Source organism: Nansenia antarctica, assembly GCF_963989245.1.
Source record: "Nansenia antarctica genome assembly, chromosome: 5".
In the NCBI taxonomy this organism is placed as follows: domain Eukaryota; kingdom Metazoa; phylum Chordata; class Actinopteri; order Argentiniformes; family Microstomatidae; genus Nansenia; species Nansenia antarctica.
Genome location: NC_137690.1, coordinates 25,515,600 through 25,534,339, shown reverse-complemented (window position 1 = coordinate 25,534,339; position 18,740 = coordinate 25,515,600). Strand labels below are relative to the sequence as shown.

Genomic DNA, 18,740 nt, shown 5'->3' with positions numbered 1-18,740 from the left:
AGATATGATTGAAGTTTAGAGCTAAATCAAATATTGAAAGGACACTACATAGCCTACCCTAATAAAGGGTCTAAATGGATCGAACATCTAATCATGTAGCCTATTTACAGGTTATGCCTTCAGGAGAAGCATCAAGGATTCTATGGCAAAAGGGATGCTGATACTGGTAATGTCTTGACACAGGAAGAGAAGGTTGCAGTAGGAATCTGGAGATGCCATTGACATTGATGACCATATCTGAAAGAGTGAGAAGCCCCCTGGCCTGAACCTACCGGTTCCTCACGTCCCTCGGTCTGATGGGGTTCAGCACGCTGAAGGTGGACTTCATGGAGTTGACGGAGGTGTTGTCGGACACCATGTTCCCCAGAAGCCGGCTGTCACTCAGGTTTCGATGCAGCCGGTCCGGCCCCGCTCTCCCCAGCACGCCATAATCCATGCAATCCCTATCAAGCCGATTAGCCGTCCTTAAGGACGTGCATGCCAAGCTCTGCTCCAGGGCAGGGAGTGTACCGGAGGACTGCAGGGGAGAGAGGCGCACTTTGGAGGACCTCACGCGCTGCTCTGTAGGGTTAGGGTCGCTGAGGTGGTCGTGGGACCTCTGCTCTAACTCGGAGAGGCTGTGGCCCCGGCCTCTGAAGACGGGTGGTGACCCTGTAGGGGCCACGGTGGGTCCCACTACTGAGCCCTGTCCGTTCCTCATGATGGCAGCACCGCTTACAGAGAACACATCATTAGCTGCCGGGTCCTCCTTAAGGGATTCGGTGGAGGAGCCCTCGGTCTCAGCGGGGTCAGAGGTTAGACTCTCCTGACTGGACCTCAGTCTCCTGCCTCTCACCTTCTCCTCCTTCGAGCTGCTCGGGCCTGTCTTTGACAGCCCAGGGGGCCTGGGGAGCAGGGGTGGTCTCGGCTGGTAAGGACTGGTACAAGACTGGCTCCCCGGGTCTTCCCCAGCAGCCTGTGGGCATTTGAGTGTGTCATTCAGGACCTTGGTGGTCGTGTTGTCCTCTGCGGGTGGTCTCACCGGCCTCTTCACATCTCCCTTCCCCCCGAGGGACTCTCCAGGTACAGCTCCGCCTCCAGCAGGTTGAGAGGGGCTACTGTCTTCTCCATTCTCGGTCATCCTCATGTCCTGCTGCTGCTCTCCTCTGATGTCAGCAGGGCCCGAGGACTCCAGGTGGACTCATACTTTGCGGTAATCTAGAAAATAACTAGAAAACGATTAAATGACACATTGGCTGGTTTAGTTTGAAATCATTTTTCTCAATCTTCGCAGAAGATTTAGTTAAAATATAGAATGCATCTAGCTATCTAGACTACTGTGTCTAATATAATATGGTAACTACAATATCGCTTGTCCTCGCCTAGATGTAGGAGCTGGCTAGCTAACGTAACAACACCAGCAATGTGACAGTCTGACACAGATCAACCCGCTAGACCACCGCACATCGTTTAGACAACATAGATAGCTACCTTGGTGGGGGGTAAACTGGTGTTTTATCCATGGCAGGGTTGTGTAAAATAGCTTAATAGCTGGTTAGCGCTAAATGTGAAGTTTCAACTTCCTTAGCAACGCTTGATAACATCGTGTTCGTAACCAAGAGAGGCTTGGTGGAGGAGACACAATGCTGCACCTGGCGTTATAGCGCCCCCTATGGCGTTCTATGTCATTGTGTGATGATTTGTAATAAACAATAATGCTTAAATATCGTTTGTGTTATTAACTCATTTCAATTTCGTACATGATAAAAAGGGATAAAAAAACAGGGTTCACATAACATATCACCGTCCATCCGTTGGCCCATCGGCCCAACCAAGGTGTTGATTCTGGCTCTGGGCCTGGACAGTGCAGCACTTCATCACCTTAATCTGTTACACCTGCAAACTAGTGTGTTCACAATCTGTAGCCTAACTATAATATAATATGTTATATTGAATTTTATACTTATATCACCTTTTCTAATCAGGGTTTTGCATGACTTTCCATACAACGTTCCCATCCAATGGTTTCATAATGATTATGTGTACAGTACATTTGTTTGGCTGCGTTGTCTGCACAGTATCAAATGATTCTCAGGGCCCAGGTGTTCAAAATGTTTAATTGATCAACTGGGCCCTGACTATACAGTAGCACTGCACTGAGACACATTTTGTAATTGCACCTTTAACCAGATGGTGTCATTAAAGGGTTGTACAGTGAGTGTCTGTCACATCATTAGCAGTACATCCCCAACACACATTGGGTATAAATATAGAGACAACTTTTATTTAGGCCTACTCCTGTTTAAGATGTTTATGTTCACTCTCAGATGGTAAACAGAGGTGATTCTCATATGAATCAGTGCTTTATCTACAAACTCGATTTCACAACTGAATCCTACAGTATTCTGGTGAACATAATGGTGTTTCATGCAGTTGCACTTCTGTTACTTATTATTTACTTGTATTGTTCCCTCTCACAGCTGTGAGAGAATCTCTAGGTAGAAAGTTGAGAATCGTTATCAAAGAGGGCATCACGATCTATGCATCTGTACACTGTAACCACTCTTCTAGGAGAAGGCTTATACTAGAAAATGAATGTTTCAAGGAACATTGACTGATTGAATCAGTCATTTGTAAGCCCTTCAGGAGCAATTGCAGCTAAATAGTTGTAAACTATATTAGTTGAACCGTTGCTCTATCTGTAACAACAACACCAACAACACCACCACCAACAACAACAACAACAACAACAACAACAACTATACTGGTACAATAGTATCAACATTGTATAATGGGGGTTAATTAAGCAGTTGAAACACAAGTTGAAATAGGGATTGTTTATGTTGTGAAGGCCCACGGTTTAGAGCCAGTTAGTTTCCCCAGATCAGCCCTATTTTGCCCCTGTTGTTTCCTTGATTATTTTCCATGCTATTCATGTACGTTTTCATGAAGGTGTATGTATTGTTATTGTAATTGTATAAGTTCTGTCTTAGATTTGTTTAGTATTGTGTAAGCGCCAGTTTAGTGGGCGTGGTTTTGAGTGGCGTACGTGACCGGATGTATGATTGGCGTACGTGACCGGATGTATGTTCGGTTGGTGTATATATAGCGACGGAAGTGGTCTGTGCGTCAGAGTGATGAGAGTAACGAGAGTGAGAAGAAGCAGAGAAAACGAGAAGTCGATCTAAGATGGCGGAGTCAGTAACACGCACACCGTGCTGAAGCTGAAGACCTGAAGAGTGATTATTGAGTTCACAACTGTGACAAAGGGCAAACCTTACAGCAGCAATTCAACATCTCTCAACAGTCCACAAGGAGAACGGGAGACTCTGAGTGTCGGAGGAGACCTGCCTTTGGCATAGACTGTTGGTGGTGAATCACTGGCTGCCCGCATCACCGCGGGAGTTCGGAGTTTAGTGGGTTAGCAGCGCTAGCCTAGTTTAGCTGTGTCCCCGTTAGCCAGCCTTGCTAGCCGCCGGCTGCTAACGTTGGACCAAGCGAGACCCAAGCTGGACAGAGCCGTCGCCTTCACGAGGTGGATTGCGACCGACCGTGGACCACCGGACCTGAGCCATTCACACCTCGTCGTGGACTACGAAGAAGCCCCTTTCCCTTCGAGTTGCTACGTCACCCCCCCCCCTTTGTCTGCTGCCTTCCTCGAAGCACATGCGAGCTCCAACCAGGCCTCAACGCGCTCCTTTCAGTCCGGGACTCTAAGACTGCGTGTGAGTGAGTGATTGAGAGTGTGTGTGGCCGGCTGGGAGGGAGTATATACGGGGATGTATATATCATTTGTCTAAATAAATGTGTTTGTTCATCTTTGCTACATTACTGTGTGTTTAGTTGTTTGTTAGCTAATGCTAATGCTAATGCTAATTCTAATGCTAATGCTAATGCTAGTACTGCTAGTCTAAAGGGTTGCTGGCGCCCCCTGCCTGTATCCTCCTACACTGCCGATTTAGCTCCGAGTTAGTTAGATAACCAGCCCTTCCTAAATTCTACAGTCCTTTAGCTACTCCCTGGTTACAATTGGTCCTTCGAGCCGGATAGGTTGTGTAGTGATAGCATGGCTGAGCGCAGCCAACCAGACAAGACAGTTACCCCCCCTTCTCCGCCCCCTGAGCCAGAGCCACGACCACAGAGAGTCCCGCGGTTGCCTCCGAGGTTACAGGAGTATGAGCTTGAGCTCGAAAGCTCACTGAGTGGTAGTGAGGAGCGCACTCCACGGGATACAGTGGTCGGAGAGGCCGAGGTGTCCGCCGGCGCGCGGGTGGCTAGCACCGAGACAGCCATCAAAGAGCACCAGCCTGAGGATGAGATGGCAGAACAGCAGGGTTTTGCCGTAGAAACGGAAGAGCAGGAAGGAGAGGCCCGGTCTGACAGCGCCTGCGGGCGGAAGAGGGAGGGCCTCAGCCTTAACGATCTGCCTCCCAGTACGGCGCGCTCGAGACCTAGCTCCTGCCGTTCAGTGGCTTCCTCCCGGTCCAGGGTTTCCGTGGGCAGTTCTGCCTCTGGGGCGGATAGCATGCACTCCAGAGGGAGTAGTGCCGCGCTGTCAGAATGTATGCGCCAACAGGCCGAGATGGCGTTAGAGCGGGAACGCCTCCAGTTCGAGCGTGAACGCCTCCAGATGGAAGGAGCGGAACGTGCGGCGGAGAGACAGCGCCAGGAGGCGTTAGAGAGGGAACGCATCCAGTTCGAGCGCGAGCGCCTCCAGAGGGAGGGGGCGGAACGCGCGGCGGAGAGGCAGCGCCAGGAGGCGCTAGAACGTGAACGCCTCCAGATGGAGGGGGCGGAACGCGCGGCGGAGAGGCAGCGCCAGGAGGCGCTAGAACGTGAACGCCTCCAGATGGAGGGGGCGGAACGCGCGGCGGAGAGGCAGCGCCAGGAGGCGCTAGAACGTGAACGCCTCCAGATGGAGCGCGACCGCCTTCAGATGGAGAGAGAGCAACTGCACGCGGAGAAGATGGAGGAAGTGATGCAGACCATGCGCGACGTATGCATCAGCAGAGCTCCGTCGGCCCGTAGCTCCAGAGCATCATCCGCACGGCCCTCTCGAGTGCCATCTCCTGAACCCCCCGCCGATGGCTCCATGACCCCCGCCATGACTGTCCAACTACAGGCCCAGCTGACCACCTGGAAGGAAGAGGACCAGGGACCCGACCGCTACGCGGCCCAGAGGGAGCCAGCGTCGCTGCCCGGGAGGGGAGCCATTCACCAAGAGCGTAGCACACCCCTAGGTCCTCCAGGGAACCAAAATGCATGCAGGCCGGACACCCAGACCGTCACTCCAGCCCCGATCATCCACTACAGGATGTTTCCCCAGGTGGAGGGACCCAAGTTCCCCTTCTTCAAGGACGAGGACAGGAGCCAGTATGTGGAACTACGCATCTGCCTAGACACGCTCTTGGACGACTCCTGCTCGGAGTCCTACAAATATGCGATTCTCCTTCAGCATGTGAGGAACCCCAGAGCCCACAACATGGTTCTGGCCCATGCCTCCGCACCGACACCTTACACCAGAGCGCTCGCCGACTTGGATGCCCGCTACGGTCGTCCCTGGAACCACGCCCTTGCTGAACTGCAAGCCCTCGAACAGCAGGCCCCCATCAAGGATGAACGGGCGCTGGATGACTTCGCGCTCCGCGTGCACACCTTGGTTGGAATGCTGAAGACGCAGGGCCCAGCTGGCGCCAGCGAGATCAACAGCACCTCCAACGTAGAGCGGCTGCTCCGCAAGATCCCACGCTTCCGGCAGGAGAGGTTCCGGCAACAGCAGCGCGTTCGTAACCCCGGGAAGTTGGGTCTGAGCATGGCTGCCTTCGCGGAGTTCCTACTGGAGGAAGTGCATGACACCAACGTAGACGCCATGGATTACGCTGAGCCGAAGAAGGAGAGGGAGAAGGGAGACCGCTGGGACAGGCCGAGCTCGAACAGAGGACGCCCAGTAGGAGTGCTGCACACGGAGGAGGAGCCTCGGAGAGAGAGGAAAGCCCGACCTGAGGGAAAGGATTCCTCTCAACCCCCTCAAAAGGGACGGAGAGGTCCACCGCCATGCCCGTACTGCACCAGCGAGCACTGGTTCAATGAGTGCAGTGACTTCAACAACCTGAGTACCGAGGCCAAGCAGAGGTGGCTCGAGGAGAACAAGAGGTGCTGGAACTGTGGGCGCGACCATCTGGCTAAGAACTGCACCTTGAGGAGAAAGTGCAACCGCTGTGAGGAGGTCCACCTCAACATCCTACACGAGGTCTCCCTCGCCAGGTCCACGGAGGGCACCAGAAGCCCTAGGTCCGGTCGCGCACCGGAAGAGGAAACACCTGTCTACTATCTAGACCCAACCCAGAGCAGCGGCTCCAAGGTCCTACTGAAGGTGGTGAAGGTCCGACTTCACCACAACAACGCTGTGTACGACACGTACGCCGTTCTAGACGACGGGTCGGAACGGACCATCCTTCTCCAGGGGGCAGTGCGCCAGTTGGGGCTCCAAGGGACTGAGGAGAAGCTGACTCTGCGCACGATACGTCGCGACCTTAAAGAGGTCACCGGGGCGAGAATCAACTTCTCTATCTCCCCGGCGGGGCGGCCGTCGGACAGATATCGGCTTCGGAATGTCTTCACCGCAGACCAGCTAGCGCTCTCCCGCTACGACTACCCCCTGGAGAGATTACGCGCAAGATATTCCCACCTACGGCGAGTAGACCTACATCCGATAGAAGGAGCGGAGCCAACCCTTCTCATCGGCTCGGACAACGCTGCACTGATCGTGTCGCTCCGTCCTCCGCTGAGAGGACCACGAGGCTGCCCGATGGCTGTTAAGACTGCGCTTGGGTGGGCCCTCCAAGGCGCTACCGAGTGGAGAGATAGAGACGGGAGAGCTACGTCATCCCTCCATGTCCGAACCGAAGAAGCAAACCAACCAACCAGATCGCACGTTATTGCGGAGTGGCCAAGTCTGGACGCTCACTGTTCAGTCAACACAACAGGACCGCCTGGAGTGGAATCTATTGCTGCCAGTGCACCTGGAACAGTTAGTACCACAAATGGTTCACCACAGGATGACCAACCAAAGAAGAAGCCTCTGTGGACAGAGCATAAGTCTCTGGATGGGAAGACCTACTTCTACAACACAGAGACTAAACAGTCCTCATGGGAGAAACCAGACGACCTGAAATCTCCTGCTGAGCAAATGTTGTCTAAGTGCCCGTGGAAGGAGTACAAGTCTGACACGGGAAAGCCTTACTACTACAACTCCCAGACTAAGGAGTCCCGGTGGACCAAGCCCAAAGAGCTGGAAGATCTGGAAGCGATGATCAAAGCGGAGGAGAATGGGACGGTAGAAGCTGCAGCTCCTGGCACCGCCCCCGTCCCCACTCTTCAGGTTGATCCTGCTGCTACCATGGCGACCATGATGGACATGGAGGCCATGGCGGCAACAGCTGTTGCCGAGGAACACCTGCAGGTGGCCATGCACCCTCACGTGGCCGAGGTCAGCATTGACGCACCCGTCAACTCCGTCGAGGACACGTCAGCCATGGAAGTCTCAGCCAGTATTGTAGACGCCTCCAAGGAGGAAAGGCCGGAGTTGGCGAAGAAAACGTACAAGTGGAACACAAAAGAGGAGGCCAAGCAGGCCTTCAAAGAGCTTCTGAAGGAGAAGGGTGTTTCATCCAACGCGTCATGGGAGCAAGCCATGAAAATGATCGTCAACGACCCACGATACAGCGCCCTGCCCAAGCTGAGTGAGAAGAAGCAAGCGTTTAATGCCTACAAGGTGCAGACGGAGGAGGAGGTCAGGATCAAGTACAAGGAGTCTAAAGAGACGTATCAGCGATTCCTGGAGAACCATGACAAAATGTCCTCGACCACCAGATACAAGAAAGCAGAGCAGATGTTTGCAGAGCTGGACGTCTGGAGCTGTGTCCCAGAGAGAGACAGGCTTGAGATCTATGAAGACGTCCTCTTTTACCTGGCTAAGAAGGAGAAGGAACAAGCCAAGCAGCTCAGGAAGAGGAACTGGGAGGCGCTGAAGAACATTCTGGACAACATGGCCAACGTCACCTACCGCACCACCTGGTCCGAGGCCCAGCAGTACCTGCTGGACAACCCCACCTTCGCTGAGGACGAGGAGCTGCAGAACATGGACAAGGAAGACGCTCTGATCTGCTTCGAGGAGCACATCCGCGCCCTGGAGAAGGAGGAGGACGAGGAGAAGCAGAAGACTCTGCTGAGGGAGAGAGACAACTTGTCCGAAGGTGCCGTGGTACTGGTGATCGACCAGTCCCTTCCACGCGCCGCCTGGCAGACAGGCAGAGTGACCAAGGTCCTGCCGGGTCCGGATGGAAGGGTGCGGACGGCCATCGTGGACGTTGGTGGTCGCACTTACACCCGACCTGTGGCACGCCTGATTGAGCTCCCTCAAATTACAAAGGACACTATCACCTCATACCTCACGCTGCTCGAGCAGCCTAGCCAGTGTGCCTTCCATAGTTAAATGAAACCGAGGGTTTCATGGGGCGGCTGTTGTGAAGGCCCACGGTTTAGAGCCAGTTAGTTTCCCCAGATCAGCCCTATTTTGCCCCTGTTGTTTCCTTGATTATTTTCCATGCTATTCATGTACGTTTTCATGAAGGTGTATGTATTGTTATTGTAATTGTATAAGTTCTGTCTTAGATTTGTTTAGTATTGTGTAAGCGCCAGTTTAGTGGGCGTGGTTTTGAGTGGCGTACGTGACCGGATGTATGATTGGCGTACGTGACCGGATGTATGTTCGGTTGGTGTATATATAGCGACGGAAGTGGTCTGTGCGTCAGAGTGATGAGAGTAACGAGAGTGAGAAGAAGCAGAGAAAACGAGAAGTCGATCTAAGATGGCGGAGTCAGTAACACGCACACCGTGCTGAAGCTGAAGACCTGAAGAGTGATTATTGAGTTCACAACTGTGACAAAGGGCAAACCTTACAGCAGCAATTCAACATCTCTCAACAGTCCACAAGGAGAACGGGAGACTCTGAGTGTCGGAGGAGACCTGCCTTTGGCATAGACTGTTGGTGGTGAATCACTGGCTGCCCGCATCACCGCGGGAGTTCGGAGTTTAGTGGGTTAGCAGCGCTAGCCTAGTTTAGCTGTGTCCCCGTTAGCCAGCCTTGCTAGCCGCCGGCTGCTAACGTTGGACCAAGCGAGACCCAAGCTGGACAGAGCCGTCGCCTTCACGAGGTGGATTGCGACCGACCGTGGACCACCGGACCTGAGCCATTCACACCTCGTCGTGGACTACGAAGAAGCCCCTTTCCCTTCGAGTTGCTACGTCACCCCCCCCCTTTGTCTGCTGCCTTCCTCGAAGCACATGCGAGCTCCAACCAGGCCTCAACGCGCTCCTTTCAGTCCGGGACTCTAAGACTGCGTGTGAGTGAGTGATTGAGAGTGTGTGTGGCCGGCTGGGAGGGAGTATATACGGGGATGTATATATCATTTGTCTAAATAAATGTGTTTGTTCATCTTTGCTACATTACTGTGTGTTTAGTTGTTTGTTAGCTAATGCTAATGCTAATGCTAATTCTAATGCTAATGCTAATGCTAGTACTGCTAGTCTAAAGGGTTGCTGGCGCCCCCTGCCTGTATCCTCCTACACTGCCGATTTAGCTCCGAGTTAGTTAGATAACCAGCCCTTCCTAAATTCTACAGTCCTTTAGCTACTCCCTGGTTACAGTTTATATTGTACTGCATTGTGTAATTACAAAGCAATACAAAGCGAATTACAAAACAAACATTATCATTAATAACTATGTTACAACTTTGATAATACAATGTCTTTTCATTATGTTGATCCCACTTAAAAGCTGAAATGAATGCACACCTGACAATATGGGAGGACTTTTCACATGTAAGAGTGGACTTTAATATCAGTCATAACATTGTTGTGTTAATAGACACAAAACATGAACTCAAAACGTTTTATATGATGTATGAATATGCAGGTTTTACAATGTCAAGAGTATGACTATCCATTGTTACCTTTTTCATAGAGGCTTTGTGTGACTATATACTGTATACTGTATATTGTTTTCTATATATTGTATGAAAACAGCCTTTCCAAAGTCTTTTGAGCGACCCTGTCCCTGGAAATGTGGACAAACCTCATTGCTCTATAGGCTTCTATGGCCAGTTGCTGGGTCAGGGGTTTTTCACAATGGGGCCAGCCATGGTGATGTACTGTACAGTATATAAAGCAAGGGTTGAACAGGTAAAGGTCAGTACAGTAGCAAGAGCCGCAGCAGAACCAGGCAGCAAACATGACCACCACCGGCATGAACATGATGGGCAAGGTAAGCAACACTATGGCATAATGAACTGTGTATTTAACTTTAATGTGTAAATATATTTAGATTTTCATAGATTTGTTATACAAAGTATCTAGTGCTACAATGTCAAAAAAGTATAGGAAATCAGAAATTCATTCCAGAAACCTGATCGCAAGTTTAGTTGAATTAGGCTTAATATTTCAAACAAATAATGTGTGTTAACAATACCATACACACTTTCGTTATTCCCCATGTTTCTACAGTTAATTGAAATGATCCCTGCTTGTTTTCAGATCACCTTCTACGAGGAGATGAACTTCCAGGGTCGCTCTTACGAGTGCATGAGCGACTGCCCCGACATGTCCTCCTACATGCAGCGCTGCCAGTCCTGCAGGGTGGAGAGCGGCTGCTTCATGGTCTACGACCGCACTAACTACATGGGCAACCAGTTCTTCATGAAGAGGGGCGAGTACCCCGACTACATGCGCATGATGGGAATGAGCGACACCATCAGGTCCTGCCGCATGATCCCCATGGTAAGCCTCTTGGCCCTAACGGCCGCCCTAATAGAATTCAGATTTGGTTGTCATTGGAGTCTCTTAACAGTTACATTTACAGCAGATATATCATCCTAACAATACTAACAATAGTCATATATTTGAGCAAAGCAGATGTAGTCAATAACACATGTTCTTCATCACCTTACAGCACAGAGGATCCTACAGGATGAAGATCTACGAGAGGGAGAGCTTCGGCGGTCAGAGCATGGAGCTGATGGACGACTGTGACTCCATCATGGACCGTTACCGCATGTCCAACTGCCAGTCCTGCAACGTGATGGAGGGCCACTGGCTGATGTTCGAGCAGCCCCACTTCAGAGGCAGGATGGTGTACATGAGGCCCGGCGAGTACAGGAACTTCAGGGAGATGGGTATGAGCGCCAACAAGTTCATGAGCATGAGGCGTATCATGGACTCCTGCTAGACCATCGACTGAATAAAATGTATACTGTCTGGAAAAACAACAACTTTTCAATTGCAAGTATTTTGTTTGAACTTGTCAGTCCACACACCCCTTTTAGCGACATGATACATGATTTGATTTTAGAGTGATAAAAAAAACAACTGCAAAATAACAACATCTTTAGTCACTTGGGTACACTTGGGTACACCTGGGTACAATATGTTGCAAAGTCGAACAAGCAAACATTTTCCATGTTGATGATCAATTGGTCATTGCAGTCCAGCAATGGGCCCAGTGGTCCTGGCTCTCTGGATGCCAAACAGGACTGTGCTGAGACCTGCCTCTCTCGCAGGACTTCAGTTCAAACACACTTTAGAGAGCTGTGGTGAAGTTGGCAGCAGCTGTTTGGGGCATGTTGCAACAGCAGGACCACAAGGACCAAATAGGCGTGAGAATGAAGAGATTTAGAGAACTCATAGGATAAGATATTGGTCCAATATGCTACTGACTCACAATGAGTAGCATTTAGGCCTACTGCTATATAAAGAGCAGAGCACTGTGACATTCTTTTTTTTTCCTTACATTTTTTTTTTTTTTTAAACATCCATCTATTTACCTCTCAGTTATCTCTAGGCATTTGAAATGGCTCTACAAATCAATATATGCATGTGCTTGTCTAAAATTAGATGTTACGTTTTGTGGAACCATATTTGTGTCTGGTACCACGGGTCATCGGAAGTTTAGACTGTGGTGATAGTAATTGGAACTCCCAACATTGTGTCTGTGCCTTGTAGTAAACTTGGACAGCCTCATATAAATACCGGAATATCTGAGATTCAGTGGTTACGTTAGGGCCATCAGCATTTGCTTAAGTCTCATTCAAATTTGGAATGTGGTGTAAATATTGGCAATTCTGACTGCGGCCTGCTCCTAACTTGGCCAGACTGCATATTTCCTTTTAGCCTTTTTCTCATTATGGAAACAATAACAAACCCGTCTCAGTGAATATGGATAGTAAAATTGAGCTCACAGGCAGCTGCCTATTTGGACAGACACACACACACATACACACACGCACGCACGCACACACACACGCACGCACGCACGCACGCACGCACGCACGCACGCACGCACACACACACACACACACACACACACACACACACACACACACACACACACAAAGCCAAAGAAGTCTTTCTCCATCCATTTAAGGGTGAGAAAAGGACAAAGTTCTTCATTAAACTTCTATTGTACAGGCGCCATGCTGCAGTGGTATCTCTTTCTTTCTTTCTCTCTCTCCTAAGAGGGGCGAGCAAGCGAGTGAATCGATGCACTGATATGAGATTCAGTCTAATGAGGATCAGAAACATCTGAATAAAGACCCGTAATCCCGACTTAATCCCTCATTACAGACCCATCTGCATTCACTGTTCTACACCTCCGTAGTGACGGCACATTCCCCTACCATTGTTTCCCCTCTCCTCATCCCTCACTCAGAGCCTGGGTCTCTTTGTCTCCTCTCAGTGTCAGTTATATTTGATCCTCTCATTAGACTTTCAGACGAGATGAGCTCCTCGCTGAAAATAGTGCTTTTGTGTGCAGTTCTATGGTATCAGACGATTGAAATGGAAAATGAGACATATGCTTAATGACTCCAAATCAGCCTGTGCCCCAGTCATATTATTGTACGCGTGAGATAGGAAATGAAATGCTATTGTATAGATAAAGTGGGTGAAAATGCTGTGCTTTGACTGGAAGTAGAACGGACACACTTCTGAGCAAATGAAGGCATAGTCCTCCATGCTGTATGACCTCTGACAGTTTCAGTGTCTCAGGGCAGGGGTTAACAGTATGTGTACTGCAGGTGACCTGATACAGGTGTGTTTGCATTGATCCCAACACAGGTTTGTCTCTCACATCTTCCCTCACATCCCTCTCTTCAAATTTTTTTACATTTTATTTAGGGGCGGCCGTGGCTCAGAAGGTAGGGCCAGCGTCTAATGATCGCAAAGGCCGGCGGTTCGAACCCCTGCTGGCCATGTGTTGAGGTGTCCTTGAGCAAGGCACTGAACCCCTAATTGCTCCAGGGTCGCCGTCTATGGCCGACCCCTTGCCTAGAGCATAAAATACCAAATTGACAACAAATTGACAGACAAGTCAATAATAATAATAATCATTATTCTAATTCAACGCATTAGATACTACAGTATGTCAGAGCCATGGGGTTCAGCCCTCTGGGTGAGAACAGGGACAAGATCCTGAATGAAACGCAGCCCCGTCGACACCAAGGCATTCCTACAGAAGCACACGCTCCAGTTTACACGAATGAAGGAGGTTAATGTTGAATTATGCGCACAGAGAGAAAATCTCTTTGTTCAGGCGGTGAGATGATCCATTTGCGGTGAGGATAATTAGCCCTATGAAGGCGAGCAGGAGGAGTTGTGAAGTGGAGCCCAGACACCATAACAGCCCTATTACTCAGTGTGTTGTGGAGACGAGTAGGTGGAGGGGGATAAAACATAACAAATAAACCTCATTAGGGGTGCCCTCTCTGCTAACACCCCATTGCACAGCATTAATGCGCCACAGGCATGATTAGCAAGGGTCAGGGGGAGTCATTGGTATTCTGTGTGTATATGAATGTAGATCAAAGGCAAGTAGTTTATTGTCTTTTGACTGCAGGGCGAATATGAACATCAAGAGCCTTTTTTTTTGGGGGGGGGGGGGGGGGGGGGCAGATACCTGTTTATTTTTCATCTAATGATCTATTCTGAGAGACCTGAATATCGCTGTACACAATAAGAACAAAAACACAGACTTTATAACTGAGAGGGTGTGAATAAAAATGATATCTACGATGGAGTACCACTGGCAATACAAAGTCAACAGTGGTTTAATATTGAAGGTGAATATTAACTCTAAAGTAATGTTTTGTTCTGGATTGAGAAATGTTGTCCGAAGGGACCGTTGATATTCAGGTACTGTGTAGATAGTGTGTCACAATAACCTCAGAAAGTACAGATATGACATTCAGTTATGGGTCCACACATCACTCTTACAACTCCTACACTTCTGTTACACAACAGCTAGAAATGTGCAAGCCTCATTTACAACTTTGTAAAACCAAACAACGTTATAGCGACCAACCAAATCCAAACCAAAATACATGTTGTTTGTTTATGTCCATGGGATAAACTATTTTTTCGTTTCACAATTGTTTTGATAATTTGTTTGGTTTATCAGGGTTGTGCCATGTCTGTGCATGTCTATCGAACATGCAAGGAAGTTGTTCATTTTCCCCCCCAAACAGAGACAAAGAGAAAGGTGGGAACACGGGTGGTGGTTTCAAACCTTAACCACCCTGGGTTAGGCACAGCACAAAGGTTTCTTTCAGGAAATGAATGGTTGGTATGAGCTTACTGGAAGAGGACTAAGCTCAGGTTATACAACCCTACAGTACTGAATCCCCAGAATCCCCCTAGAGGTCATGTTTTTGCTAAAACATGCTGTATGTAATCCATTCCTATCGTCTGCCTCATTTCCATGCCCTTATTTACATTGGTGATGTTCCAGGTCTGTGGTTCCCCAGGCCATAAAAAGCCAACCATAGCTCCACACCTAAACCCACTACCAACCCACACCAGACTTGTGTTAAACACACCTATCTCAAATAAAACCCCAAGGAAAAAGGTGAGGCCCAGTGTTTGGCTAATCCATGGGAGGGTTCATTTGGGGGTTATTTTATTTGTTGTTTGTGATTGGTTAAAGGTATGCATGAGTGGAGTGATTGGTTAGATAGAATTGGGGGCGGGCTTAATGAGTGTGATCTGAGAGACAGGGGAGAAGGGAGATCAGTTGTATAGAGAGATGGGAGTTGGTAAGTTGAGTTCTGTATGATTGTGTAGTTTGTTAAATCTTTTCTGTTAGTTTGTTCACTGTTTTATTTACATGTACTAATATCAATGTATTGTGTTCAGTTTTACAATCTGTTTATTAGAGGAAGAAGGAAACCAAACCGAATTGTGTCAGTCTCATCATTTCACCCGTACTGCCGGAGCAAGCAGAAAATTCACCATTCAGCTAACTAGAGGGAGAGCTGAACAATTGTAAAACACCCGCTGACGACCGCAGGAGGACGGACCGTCAGTTAGCTAAGGAATACAAGCCCGGTTGGACGCAACAGAAGCTCCGGGAGGACAAGGATCCATTCACCGGAGATAAGAGCAAGCTAAAGCCTGGTCAGGTTAGTGACGGAGCCGCGGCGCCCGCAACTGTAGCTAACTAGCCACTTGCTAGCCAGCGTAGCATTAGCAAACTAAGCTAGCGTTAGCCCTGTTGTTGCAATAGCGCAGCAGGCACGCGGTAGAGCTTATAGCACTCAAAGCTACAGCTAACTAGGCCGGCAACGAAGCCGTGGCGCCCGCGACCGTAGCTAACTAGCCACTTGCTAGCCAGCGTAGCATTAGCAAACTAAGCTAGCGTTAGCCCTGCTGTCGCAATAGCGCACAGGCACGCGGTAGAGCTTATAGCACTCAAAGCTACAGCTAGCTAGGCAGGCAAGGAGTGAAACAATCCACGGCTAGCTTCAACTGGTTAACCCAACTGCAAGAATCCACAGACAGCTAGGCTAACCTACAAGACCCACCAAGAAAGGAATTGCGAGCTAATAGCAGCTACCCAGAGAGCTACCCACACCCAGCACTCTTCTCTGTGACTCTATTGACTGTTTGCATTAAAATAGGTTTGTGTGTACCTGGGTATTAAGTCGTCGGGGGGAGGAAAATCCTCTCCCACTTTATTATTTTATTTTTAGCAGTATCCCTGGGATGACCCCACGGTGAACCTGGTTCCGCTGCCGAAGACTAGTTAAGGAAGTGCAGGGACCAGCGCAAATCAGCTCAGGGAGTCAGAGAGGGCTGAAGATATAAGATAGAAAGACGAAACAGGTACACACAAGTTATTTCTGAGTCACAGGCAGAATGGAAGCACTAAGGACCGAAAGGGAAAAGTTGGCAGTCACTTTTGAGAGAGGATACCGCCACATCATCAGGTCAGTGGCATTGATGGGCGAAGATGACATGAAACGCGAGTGGATAGCGCTCCTATCAAACGCGAAAGACCTAAACTCTGCAGACGACAATTATGAGGAAGGTTTGCAGGCCAAAGCAAGTCAGGAACCTGAGACGGGTAACAGTCAGCTTCTTCAAGACATCACCAAGGCCGCTGAGGAGAGAGCTCAGAAGGTTGAACAGGTCGGTCACGTTTTAAAGGCCAACATGTGGACAAGGTTCGCGGGGGTCGAACTTTCATCCACAATTAGACGAGCAGAAAGGAGTCACGAAGGCGCGAAGAGGATCAGTCTAGAAGAGGCAACCCACGACGTTTGTAAAGAACGAAGCACACTCACAGAGAGCCTCATCATCAAAGCGCGAAGTCTGCTATCAAGCTGGGGGGAGTGGATCCCTGTAGTTGAGGCGTGCAACACGAGAAAGTCACTAGAGGAGCTGGAGGACAAAAGGGATGAACTTTGGGAAACGTTTGTGACTGAATTTGGAAGAGTTGAGAAGGAGAATACTGACAAAATGGCCGACAAGGCCGCCGCAGCAAAGCAAATGGCCACCGACGCTCTCGCCGAAGATGAGAGGAAAAGGGCCGACGTTCTCGCCGAAGATGAGAGGAAAAGGGCCGATGCTCTCGCCGAAGATGAGAGGAAAAGGGCCGATGCTCTCGCCGAAGATGAGAGGAAAAGGGCCGACGTTCTCGCCGAAGAAGAGGCCAAAGATCGAGCGACGAATAGAGAAAGGGCCGACGCTCTCGCCGAAGATGAGAGGAAAAGGGCCGACGTTCTCGCCGAAGATGAGAGGAAAAGGGCCGACGTTCTCGCCGAAGAAGAGGCCAAAGATCGAGCGACGAATAGAGAAAGGGCCGACGCTCTCGCCGAAGATGAGAGGAAAAGGGCCGACGTTCTCGCCGAAGAAGAGGCCAAAGATCGAGCGACAAATAGAGAAAATAAAGAAGCGATTGCCAAGCTGGAAAGGAAAGCCGCTGAGGCAAGACTGAAGTCAGCTGATAGCGTGGCCGAGTTTGAGAAGGAGACAGCGAAGGTGAAATTGGGGGCCGAAGAAGAGATCGCTGAGGCAAGGCAGAAGGCGGCCGTGATTGAGTTGAAGGCAGCAGAAATAGCCGCTCAAGAGCGCGCCAAACTACTGGAGGTTCAGCGGGAAGCATGGGAACAAGCCCGGGAGGCAGGGCTGGAGAGCGCCACGTATGGAGGCAACCGCACTGGAGCCATCTCCAAGATCAAACTCCCTCCAACAAGGCTGCCCGTGTTCAGCGGGTGTATGAGAGATTTTCATCGCTGGCGGAAAGATTGGGAAAGCCTGCAGTAGCAGGGAGACCCATCGGGATCACCAGAGGTGAAGAAACTCCACCTCCTCGAGAGCATAGACCGAAAGGTTTTCGAGGAGCTCAAACTCTCGAGCTACCGCTCAGCGGAAGACGTATTCACAGCTTTGGAGAATCGGTTTGGAGACAAGGCAACCATCGCGCTGCAAATTATTGAGGAATTGGAAAGAATACCAGCGGTAAAAGGAAACCAGCCGAGGAAAGCAATCGACCTTATTCAGGCAGTGGAAAGAGCCCTCATGGACCTGACAGACTTAGGAGAAGTGGGCGCTATGAAGAACCCACTTGTAATTAAGGCCATCGAGAGCAAACTGCCAGATCGCGTGCAGGAAGGCTGGTTTACCTTTGTAACCGAACCCGAAAACCAAGTCGCCCCAGACAAGCAATTCGATGCTCTTCTTCTGTTTCTGAAAAGGCAGGAAGTAATCCTCGAAAGGATGGCGCGAATCCGAGGCTCCACGGAGACCTCTGGGGGAACACCGGAGAGGCCAGTCAGATGGGAGAAGAGGGCATTCACGAGGGCCATGGAGAGAGACTCACCGGTAGATGAAGAAGAGGAGGAACATCGAGGTGAAACCAGAGTCACGGGCAGGAACTCGGAAAGAAGAGAAGAGTGTGACATCTGTGGAAGTGATCAGCACGGTGGCAAAATATTCTTCTGCCAAAAGTTCAAGAGTGTCAGTCTAGCAGAGAAACGAGCCATAGCAAGGCAAAGCAAAGCCTGTCAGAAATGTTTGGGCATGCACGGCGCCGACGGAGAGTGTAGTAACCGGTACCTGTGCAGAGTGTGCAAGCAGAATGAAGGAAGGGCAAGTCATCACTACCTTCTGTGTCCCGAGTGGAGTGAGGGAAAGAAGACAGGGCCAGGGTTCTCTGATAAGCAACGGGAAGTCCTGGACTCTTTGGGACTCAACCCTGAACAGGAAAGGAGGATGAAGGACGCATTCACCAGTAAGGCTTCGATGACGCTGAGCACGGGCGCGGAGAATGGGCCAGAGGAACATCCAGTACTAATGATGACATTGATAGTCAAAACAGAAGCAGGAAATGCCCTGGGAACCCTCATAGACCTCGCCTCCGACACAAATTA

The 18,740-nt window shown here is 49.9% G+C and overlaps 3 protein-coding genes across 3 annotated transcripts in view; 2 read left to right on the top strand and 1 right to left on the bottom strand.

The window, feature by feature from the left end:
* The window catches only part of inpp5e (inositol polyphosphate-5-phosphatase E), a gene marked incomplete at its 5' end in the record, with an annotated part of 5,960 nt that extends 4,840 nt beyond the window's left edge, over positions 1 to 1,120 (bottom strand). The window contains one exon of the mRNA XM_080531518.1: positions 273 to 1,120. Within this exon, the coding sequence (XP_080387644.1) occupies positions 273 to 1,120 (848 nt within the window). The remainder of the gene's footprint in view (positions 1 to 272) is intronic.
* Positions 1,121 to 2,306: 1,186 nt separating this feature from the next.
* LOC308157922 (pre-mRNA-processing factor 40 homolog A-like) lies at positions 2,307 to 9,920 on the top strand (the record flags this gene model as incomplete). The annotated part of the gene is made up of 3 exons (XM_080531517.1): positions 2,307 to 2,319; positions 6,966 to 8,259; positions 9,908 to 9,920. The coding sequence occupies 3 exons, from the start codon at positions 2,307 to 2,309 to the stop codon at positions 9,918 to 9,920; spliced, it is 1,320 nt and encodes a 439-aa protein (XP_080387643.1).
* A 350-nt stretch (positions 9,921 to 10,270) lies between these two features.
* LOC308159054 (gamma-crystallin M3-like) lies at positions 10,271 to 11,263 on the top strand (the record flags this gene model as incomplete). The annotated part of the gene is made up of 3 exons (XM_080532809.1): positions 10,271 to 10,303; positions 10,573 to 10,815; positions 10,988 to 11,263. 3 exons carry the CDS (start codon positions 10,271 to 10,273, stop codon positions 11,261 to 11,263), a joined length of 552 nt encoding a protein of 183 aa, XP_080388935.1.
* Between the last annotated feature and the right edge of the window lie 7,477 nt (positions 11,264 to 18,740).